The following is a 10,553-nucleotide window of genomic DNA, read 5'->3' as shown; positions in this document are numbered from 1 at the left end:
AACCATGGATAGGTGTAATGGAGTAAACCAAACCCGCGGTTTTATAGACACCGCGTCGGTCCGGAGGAGCTGCGGGCAGGAGTTTGTAGTAATAACGTACTAGTAATAATAATAATAACGTACTAGTTATTTTACCTCAGATTTTAAGAGGAAAATAGCTTTATGTGAATTGGGCCCACAGAGAGAAGCAGGGGCTCCAGTTTGCTGGACCTTCAGCTCCATTCACACCTGTACATTCTGGGAACATGCGTGTCACCGTTTTTTGTGGTGACACCATTTTTCCTCGAAGCATGTGACTGTTTTTAGTGGTGACACCATTTTAACTCGAAGCGTGTGACCGTTTTTAGTGGTGACACCATTTTTCCTCGAGGGGTGTCGCCGTTTTTTAGTGGTGACACCATTTTTCCTAGAACTGCGGCCAGGAAATGTGCATTTCCTTGGGAGACTAATACGCCAGAACAGTGTGTTCCAAAACTATGCTGGGCTCACTGCCTGGGAAGGTGCAGGAGCTTGTTTCGTGGAGTGTAGGACACAACCATTCATGTAAATGGACTCCTATATGCCGTTGTCCATAGCAATGGATGTGTAGGTGTGAATGGGGCCTTATTGCTCCGTATTTCAAACTTTGACGTTCATTTGCAGCGTGGACAATATCACCTACAGAGGTGTGTGGGGATGTCCCACCTGTGACCGACCAGCAGGGGGTGCGCACACAACAAGGGCGCTCGCCCGCCTGCCCGCTCTCGGCATTATATAACCCTCCCCCTCCAGCCAGGCACCTACAGGGTTACAGGACACTGGTGCGCGGGGTGGGCGTGCCCACACACCACCAACACCCACCGCCGCAGCCCCCTCCCCTCGCCGCGTGCGGCGGGAACTGAGCGCGCATCCGCACCACGAGCTCGCCCTGTTTCCCGCCCCCTCACGTGACTCCCCCCCCCAGCCTCGCGCCCGTTCCAATCCCAACAGCTCGCCCCACCTTTCCCAAGAACCGCTGGAGGGAGGGAGGGGCTTTCGATCGAAAATGATGCTGGAAGTCCCGCCCACCTGTTAGCACACCCCCTCCCCCCGCCCTTGTGGAGGAGGTGGTGCTGCCTCGATCCCAAGAGCGGGAGCGCGTGTTGGTGCCGAGCGCAGTGCGCCCCTCCCCTTCTTTTCTCTCTCACTCACACAGTGGTGGCGAGCGACATTTACCTCACACACACACAGCGGCGGCCATCGCACTAGTCTGCCTGTCCCGCTCCGGGCCGCCCGTCAGCATCTCTCAAGCCGTGCAGGAAGGAGGGGATCACTGCTGAGGTGTTCCGTCCTCCCCCCTCCTCCTCCCTTCCCAGGAGCGGTCCCTGCACCGCCTCACCGAGGAGCAGCTTCCTCTCTCCTCCTCCCTTTAGCAGCCAGGCCCGAGCCTGCACCCCACTCTCCGCTCTCCTCGCCTCTCTCTCCCCCCTCTACAGCAACATGTCGGCGCCGGCGGCCAAACTCAGTAAAAAGGAGGTGAACTCCAACCACGACGGAGCGGACGAGACCTCAGGTGAGCCGGGGAGGGAAGGAGGAGGGGGAGGGCGGCCATTTTCCACAAGGCGCGCTGGCCGGGAAGGCCCCGGGGAGAAGGCGGGCTGGGCGCTGCACGAGGCCGGGAGGGGGTCAAGGCGGGAAGGAGAGTCGCCGGGCGGCGCTGGGCCGAGGCCGGGAGGGGAGGGTGGCATGGTCCGGCCCCGGGTGGCGCAGGAGGCCCGGCCGGCTCATTGTCCTCCGCCATGATGCTTCCGTCCTGATCCGCATGGCGCAGGCCGGGGCTCCTCGTGGGGACACTCAGCGGCTGAGCTCTGCTATCGCCCACCCCCGGGGGGAAGGGAGAGGGGTGTCCGCGCCGCTTCCACGTGGGTCCCCCGGGCCGCAGGGTTCGTCCTTCCCGCTGGACGCGGCCTGTGTGTACGGGCCACTTCCTGTGAGCCGGGAGACCCACGTGGGTGAGAGGCCCCAGGATACCGACCCCCCTCTCCGATCAACCACCGCTCTGTTCTCCCGCCAATATACACCCCCCGTCCCGATCTACACACCTCGTCCAATATACACCCCGATCTACATCCCTCTCATACCAGTCTTTGTTTTCTCCTCCTAGAAAAAGAGCAACAGGAAGCCATCGAGCATATCGACGAAGTACAGAATGAAATAGACAGGTAAGTGTGTACGGTGTGTGTCCATTCCTCCCTCCATAGGGTCACCTTCGCTACATTATATTAGATGAGTATTCTGTGTATGGAGGGAACTCGTGTTTTATTTTTTTTTGTTTGTTTTTTTTCTCATGTGCAGTTTTTGTGCTGTTAAATTGCACTTCCTGTTTTCGGCCCAATTTTTGTGCCGTTTGGTATGTTCTTTGCCGCCTCTTCTGTTCTCATGTCCTGTTTGTGCCACTGGGGAGACTTCACATTATTTCTTGTCACGTACTTAAAGTGGGGTACCCCTTAAAAAAAAACATTAAAAGTCAGCAGCTACAAATACTGCAGCTGCTGGCTTTTAATAATCGGACACTTACCTGCCCCAGGGTCCAGCGATGCGGGGGAACGAAGCCCCCCCTCTCGTTCTCCGCTCGCGGCGCCGTCATGCATACTGTGGGCACCCGGCTGTGGCTTCACAGCCGGGCACCCACTGCGCATGCGCGAGCGGCGCAGGGCGCCATGATACGCCGTACAGTCACCTGGGACACGTGACAGGTCCCAGGTGAATGTGCGGCGCAAGGGGAAGTGATGTCACCAGCCCGGGCAATGAAGGCAGACTACGAGGGACCCCCTAGCAATCGGTATTTAGAGGGGAAAAAAAAATTTTGCCAATTTTTTTTTAATGAATTTTAAGCAGGTTTTCAATTTTTTTTTTCTTCATGTCTTTGCTGTGTTTAAAATACATTGTCATTTTGTGCTGTTGGGGAAATCGCCCCTTTTTCTTGTCACGTTAAGCTATTGGGGGGGATTTTCCTTTTTGTTTGTGCTGTTAGATTTCTTGTCCTGTGTGCCTATGATTTCCCTTTACTTCCTCTCTCATCTATCTTCCATTGAAAAGATTTCCCTTTCACGTTCCATCACTGTGGTTTGGGGAGATTTTCTCTTATTTCCTCTTAGATTTCACTTCCTGTCCCGTGTGTGTCACAGGAGGTTTGTTCCCATTTGTTTTTTTTCCTTACTGTCTTGTCAGTTTTTTCTTTTTTGGGGGGGGGGGGGGGACACTTCACTTCCTGTGCCATTGGAGATTTCCCCTTCCTGTTCTGTCTGTACCATTAAAGAGATTCCCAAAATGAGAAGGTAGCAAAGTGAAATCTCACCAGTGGGTCAGGGTGTGAAGGGATACTACGTATCATGTAGTCCAGTGGTTCTCAACCCCTCAAGTACCCTCAACAGGTCATGTTTTCCTATACTTTGCACAGGTGCTTTAAATCAATATTGATGATATGGAATTTGATAACAGCTATTTTATCTAAGAGATAAAACATGGCTTGTTGGGGGTACTTGAGGACTGAGATTAAGAACCACTGTGTAGACCAGTGGTTCTTAACTCATGTCCCTGGGACCCACTGACAGGCCAGAGTTTAGTTATTACTTTGGGAATAGGCTGACAAGAATACTGCGGTCACTGAGCAGCAAATGGTATCACGTATGGTGTAGTTCAGCTATCTTGTCTTGGCCTGTTAGTGGGTCTCTAGGAGTTGAGAAACCCCTGCTGTATGCGCAGCAGTAAGGAAGAGAAAAGCTCCAAGGTGTGTGGAAATCCTTGTGGATCAGCACAGCATACTTTTTTGTGTGTAGTAGAGCTAATAAATACACTTAACTTGTATTGAATCAGACAGGTCGTTATACTAAATTGTTCGGAGGTCTAAAGGGTTTTGAGCGCTCGGTCAGCTTACCATCTGACCACCAACTTTGTATTGCACTGCCTGATTTGATGTTGAAAGGATTGTTTAGATTTGTACAGTTTTTTTTTTTTTTTTTTGTGTAGTCTGCCTTGGTGCTTTTTACTGTAACAAATATTCCAGTTGGTAGACTTTCTTCTGTTTTGGTGACCACTTAAATCTTTGGGTTTTGGTCATAAGAAATTCAATGTTTCTTCCGATGGGATATAACCCTTGTATTATCTTTATGAATTTTTTTTGGACTTTGGATGCATTTTAAAATAAACTTGGGAGCATGCACCATGGCTTTTACTGTTTGTATAGCTGTTTTGTTAAACGCGTACTATTTAGTCATCTACTTGTGAAGTAGGGGTGACTATATAAAAAAAACACAAGTGGGGGTTGTGCAGAGTCTGTGGACCACTTTTCTGCCTTCTCTCATATTTCTTCACAAAAACAGCTCGTTTGGCAGTTAGTGGCCACAATTAGTGATACAAAGTGCAGTAAACCATATTGAGCACTGAAATTCCAGTCTTCATCTTATGCTTTCTGGTGTAACATTCTATCCTTGATAACAAATTGGTCTTTTAATGTTTGTAGCTGCTTTTAAATGGCAGTTTTTGTAATTCCAATAATTTTTCTCTCTGTAGACTGAACGAACAAGCCAGTGAGGAGATATTGAAAGTAGAACAGAAATACAACAAACTTCGTCAGCCATTCTTTCAGAAGAGGTCAGAATTGATCGCCAAAATCCCAAATTTTTGGGTCACAACATTTGTCAATCACCCACAAGGTAAGAATATTTTATGTTTAGCCTAATATGACGCTAGAAATGTACATTGCAGGTGTGACCGATATTCACTTTAGAGCTCATAATTGTAGATCTTTTTATGAAGGTTGCCCTCAAATTCAATTTGGCCGTATGAGTGTTCATTCCAATTGCCTTTTAGTATGTTGAAGGCACAGATGTCCCCTTTTTTTTTTTTTTTTTTTTTTTTTTTTTTTTTTTTTTTGCCTTAAAGTGGTTGTATACCCAAATTATGAACTTTTACCTACAAGTAAGCCTATAATAGGGACAGTTTAGGAGACGTTCACTTTACAATACAGGCACTGACATCAGTGGCAAATGCCCCAGCTGAAGGTCTGGAAACGCCTGCTGGACCTTGCCAGGTAGAAACCAGCGTGCATGTGCAGGGATGTCATCGCGGCTGAAGCCACTCGGTGCCGGAGTCGTGCACCCGGAAGCACGGGATACCGACACCTCATTCTAAGGTATTTCATAATGGGCTAGTATGTGCTCCATACTAGCTCATTATGCCTTTACCTTACAGGTGTGTGGGTTTTTTTTTTTTTTTTTCTTTTTTTTTTTGTGTCCTACGGGTATACAACCACTTTAATGTCTGTCTATAACATTGCACAGGCATGCAACGTAGAGGTATTGCATAGATTATTTTTTTTTTTTTTTTTTTTTTTTTTTTTTTCTCCTGACACGTATATAAGACTTCAGTTGTTAAGTCTAGAAAGTTGATGCTGGATGCAATGCTCATCTTCTAGGTTGTATATGAGATTGTTGTGATTTACAATGGTGGTCCGCCGTTTGCCTTAAGCTCCGTACACACGGACAGAATGTCTCGACATTTGCAGTTACAAAAAACACTGGATGTTGTTCTTCCCATGTGTATGTCGGTGTGGCTTCTGTCAGACACATGCTGGAAAAATCGGTAGCCGACTGTCGACCAGCGCGCTCTGAGCCACTGAGGGTGCTGGTTGGACTGCCCTGACAGAGGGGCCAACCCCCTGTCAGAATACAACAACTCAGCAGGGGAGATTGTTAGTACAGCAGCTCCTGACCAGAGCAGTTTTTTTTGGGGGGGGGGGGGGGTTGGTTGGTTGCTTATTTTTTGTTTTCCCCTCATGCAACCTGCGGGGATGCACAAAAGAAACTAGTGTACAAGGCTGTATGCAAACCTTGTTAATAAAATGAGTGGGCTAAACAGGGCATTTTATGTAAAGTAGTCTAAATGAGACTGCGTATTGGGTATATTGCTGACAACCTAGACCAGTGATGGTGAAACTTTGCATCCCAGATGTTTTGGAACTACATATCCCATGATGCCCCACTACACTGCAGAGTGCCTGTGCATCATGGGAAATGTAGTTCCAAAACATTTGGGGTGCCAAAGTTTGCCCTCACTGACCTAGACTTTATGCACTGGGCTTGCTTAATGGCATTTAGGCTAGGTCCACACTGCTGCAAAGCCAATTTTCAATGCAACTGTGTAGTGCAACTTGGATGTGGTTTGCATATTCTATGGGGTCAAAATCGCACCCAAGTAGTACCTTTTTCATACTGTCTTCACCCTACTCTGCTGAGTTGCATTGATGTGAACAGTCACCAATAAACTATTCGATTTTACTTGTGTTGTTTTGCAATTCTACTCAAGACTGAAATCATGTTATCTGAGCCCTAAACTTTGTTGCATTTTTGTATAGAGTATGGGAGGGTTATAACCACTTGTCATATTTTTGCTATCCATGTCTGGGGAATTTTCGCCAAGTCTTTCTCAAAGCCAAAACAGGAAGTTATGAGAAATCTCAAGTCACCAGAATTGGTGTTAGAAGTTTTCCCCTCCCATTTCTGTTTTGGTGTCAACCCAAAGGTTGGTATTTTCTTTCACTCTTGGTGATAATGGTAAGATAGACAAATAAACCTGGCAGGTGTTCTAATTCCTCTTTACTGCATCTAAAGCTAAACCTTTTGCCCCCAGTTATACATTGTCATAGGTATTAGTAGTTGTGTTGTGAACAGATCATTGAAGTGAATCGGAACATAAGGATCATAGTGGCTTGGTAACCATTTCTAACCTTTTTTTTTTTTTTTTTTTTTCTTTGCAGTCTCTGCACTGTTGGGCGAAGAGGATGAGGAAGCACTTCACTATCTCACCCGGGTGGAAGTCACAGAGTTTGAAGACATAAAATCTGGATACAGAATAGATTTTGTATGTACAATTAAGTATTTTGTGTGGTTTATCAGTCTTGATTGGAGAACTTGGTAGCTGACCCTTTATTTCTCTTTGGCAGAATTTTGATGAAAATCCTTACTTTGAAAACAAAGTTCTCTCTAAAGAGTTTCACTTAAATGAGAGTGGCGATCCATCCTCAAAATCAACAGAGATAAAATGGAAAGCTGGAAAGGTAGGAATTTGACATTAGAAGGTTGCTAGTGCCCTTGGTAATGGTTACTTATAAGGCACACAACATGAGTAGGCATTGAATGGAATCTTGATGGCTTTTTGATGGGGTGTGGGAATTTGCAACCTAGCTGTAAAGAACCTGTAAGTAGTATATAGAACGTCTTATGGTTTCGGGTGTCACTTTCCCTGTCTGCCATGGAAATATTGTACACCAAATTCAGACAATTTTTACATTGGGTGACATTTTAAAAGCCTTTATAGGTCACCTTTGGGGAAAACTAGCAAGCCTGGCCTGCACTTGGCTTCAGTGCTTAAGACCCCTAGTGTTTCAAATAACTTGCCACATATTATCACAAAAGGGACTCTGTCAAATGTTTACACCAAAGAAACTTGCTTCCTACATGTACATATGAATGTGAACACTGGGGATGCCTTTGTAAGAAAACCTTGCTTGTGCTAGGTGTTGCATATCGCTGCATGTATTGGAATGAGGGCAATAATTCTAGAGCTGCTGTTCATTGTTACCCCAAAGGTGACCTATAAAAGCTTTTCAAATGTTAATGTAAAAATTGCTTTAATTTGGTGTACAAGATTTTAACGCTTTACATGTTTGCACGACGACTGCAGACACTAAATCTATTCTCGCTAGAGAAATTGCGTTTGTGGGGACATGATGGTGTCTTACAAATGCCTCTGAGTTTCCCAGCATGGGGAAAAAACATTCAGTCTCAGGGAATGTAAGAGGACATGGACACAATGAGATTGGAGATACAGCTTAACCTTAAACTTCACAGGGTTTTTTTTTCACTGTTGGGGCATCAGGAATGTGGAACTCTTTTCTGCAGTTGGTGATGGCTGCAGATAGTATGTATTTTTGAGACCATTTTATGTGCATTTTAAAGAGCACAACATACAGGGTTATGGGAAATATAGATGCTGACACATGCACCTACACAGGTTAAACTGGATGGACTAGTTGTCTTTATTCAACCTTACCTACTATAACTATTGGTGCAACTTCCATCTTTTATCTTACCAGAATGTAGTATGTCCTAAAATTAACTTTTTTTTTTTTTTTTTTTTATACAACGTTTGGGCTTTAGAAATCACTGCAGAAATAGTGACATTTGGCTCTGGCAGTAAAAGGGGTTGGGTGTGAATTTGCATTGGTGAAATGATGGAAAATATGGATGCTAGGTTTCCCTCTTCCCGGTCATTGCCCAAGTTGGTGCAAAGGCGTGTGTGGGGGCAGTAGCCAGAATCTACCTTCAATTTTTTTTTTTTTTTTTTTTTATGCAATGTTCTGAAATTTGAGGTTTTGTCTTCACTTTAGGATTTGACGAAGCGCTCTAGCTCAACACAAAATAAAGCCAGCCGAAAGAGGCAACACGAAGAACCTGAAAGCTTTTTCACTTGGTTCACGGATCATTCTGATGCTGGCGCAGATGAGCTTGGAGAGGTTATAAAGGATGACATATGGCCTAATCCATTACAGTACTACCTTGTAAGTAACATCTGCTTTAATCTTTAGTCATCTCTACGTACATAATCGGTGGTAGCTAAAATTATACATATAATTAGGTTCCAGATATGGAGGATGAAGAAAATGAAGGAGAGGAAGACGATGACGACGAAGAGGAAGGACTTGAGGATATTGATGAGGAAGGTGATGAAGATGAGGTTGAAGGAGAGGAGGATGACGACGAAGATGAGGAGGGAGAAGAGGCCGAGGTATGTACGTAAACATCTTTACTTATGCATGCGAAACTGTTTATAAGTAAACGGCAATTTTTAATCAAAACTGGAGCATCTGTGTTATACAAGATTTTTATATAGCGCTATCAGTTTATGCAGTGCTTTTACAATGTGGGGGAATTTGTTAAATTCAGGAGGGCCCTGCTCGTAGAGCTTACACTCGAGGGGGGGTACAAAAGATGTGGGGAATGGCTTGGGGTACATGCCAACCAATCTTCAGCTTGTTTAGTTGAGCATTGAAAATGAGTTTGGAAGTTGGTTACCATTCTCCAGTTTTGATAAGTGCTTTTATATTTGCTTGCCCCTAAAGCTGCTTAAAAAAAAAAATCTATGAACCCCCATGACCTTAGCAGGCTTATATACAGTAGAGGCCATTGGACTATGTTGCTTGCCATGTGGATTAAGTTCATGATGCACGTTAGGATGGGTCATTGGGATAAACTCCTGTTGGGTTCATCAGCTGCCACTGAATTTGGTTTCCAATTGTTAGCATAGGCTAGCGCTAAAGGTTTTACTAACTCTTCTTCCCTGTAACGTATACTCTATTTTCTTTTGGTTTACAGGAAGATGAAGGCGAAGACGATTAAGTGATTGCATTGTTTGGATTCCACCCCTTTTTTCTTTTTTTTCTTTTTTTTTTTTTTTTATCCAGTCCCTGGGAGCAAGATGCTGTTGTGTTTATTTTTTTATTTTTATTTTTTGTGTGATTGGTCGCCTTGTTCTTGGTCCCTTCCCCTGTTTATTATGGTTCATATTTTTATTTTATTTTTTTGGGGGGAGAGGTAAGAACTGAGTAAAAATACAGTGGAAATCTCTAACCTTTTTTTTTTTTTTTTCCACCAAATCCATTCTCCTGAAATCAAACTACAACCTGTACCATCATAAGGTGTATGCGCGGAGTCTTGTGTCCTCAGCCGGCTGCCTTTGGTCTAAGCTGAGGTCTTAGACCCTGTGTGGTAGTGCGTAGCAGTCTAGCCTTTCCATAATCTTTTTTTTTTTTTTTTCTCTCCTGTGTATATTGGGCTCAGAGGTTACTATTTCCATGTGACTATGGGAAGATGGCAGTTACCAACATGTATCGGTCTATTTTTTTTTTTTTTTTTTTCTTGTTTAAAAAATGTTGAAAAAGAATAAAAAAAACATTGTGGGGAAGGGATAGTCTGAGGGAGGGTTTTCAGAGACAGCAGGGAGGGGTGGGAGGGCTAGGTTGGGCATTTTGGAAATATGGCTTTTCTCTGGCATGTTTGTGATGTTTTTCAAGACATCCATGCAGTTTAAGACACTTTTAAAATAGTAAAAAGCTAAAATAAAACTCCTCGATGGCTCTCAGCCCTGACACAGAAATGGACATTGTCAAAAAAAACAACCTTTTTTTTTTTCTTTTTTGGAAAGGAAATAATGCTCAGTTTTAAACGTTAAAGTGTACAAGTTGCTTTGTTACAATAAAACTAAATGTGTACACAAAGGGACTGCTGGTTTTCACTCAGTTTCTTTCTTTCCTGCCTGTATGTTTTCACTCATTTTAGTTTTTATTCTCAGGCTGATATTTAATGTTTTTGATACAGGGCATTTTTGTAATAACTTTCAAACTAACCTGCCAAGCCAGAGGCACATACAGGTTGTAAACCCCTATACAGCCAGCAACTCAACACTCCGAATATGGAGTTTGGTCATTTTTGTAACTTGCTTGGCAACGGTGTGTAGGCACTTAATCTGATTACTAG

General features: G+C 44.5%; 1 protein-coding gene across 2 annotated transcripts; it reads left to right on the top strand.

Annotated features, from left to right (window-relative positions):
• Positions 1 to 1,109: 1,109 nt before the first annotated feature.
• On the top strand, positions 1,110 to 10,298 carry SET (SET nuclear proto-oncogene). 2 transcript variants are annotated; one of them, XM_077478689.1, is made up of 8 exons: positions 1,110 to 1,531; positions 2,123 to 2,180; positions 4,531 to 4,673; positions 6,776 to 6,879; positions 6,962 to 7,075; positions 8,408 to 8,578; positions 8,656 to 8,809; positions 9,393 to 10,298. In XM_077478689.1, coding segments are annotated over exons 1-8 (819 nt in total). In that variant the 5' UTR covers positions 1,110 to 1,458; the 3' UTR covers positions 9,395 to 10,298. The 2 variants fall into 2 exon arrangements, with proteins under 2 accessions (XP_077334815.1, XP_077334814.1); XM_077478688.1 differs by having other exon boundaries at positions 1,111 to 1,531; positions 8,656 to 8,805.
• The last annotated feature ends 255 nt before the right edge of the window (positions 10,299 to 10,553 follow it).

Source organism: Lithobates pipiens, unplaced genomic scaffold, assembly GCF_037356315.1.
Source record: "Lithobates pipiens isolate NorthernLeopardFrog02 unplaced genomic scaffold, aLitPip1_a1.2 Scaffold_1, whole genome shotgun sequence".
In the NCBI taxonomy this organism is placed as follows: domain Eukaryota; kingdom Metazoa; phylum Chordata; class Amphibia; order Anura; family Ranidae; genus Lithobates; species Lithobates pipiens.
Note: the sequence above shows the minus strand (reverse complement) of the source record. Positions and strands in the feature narration are given on the sequence as shown.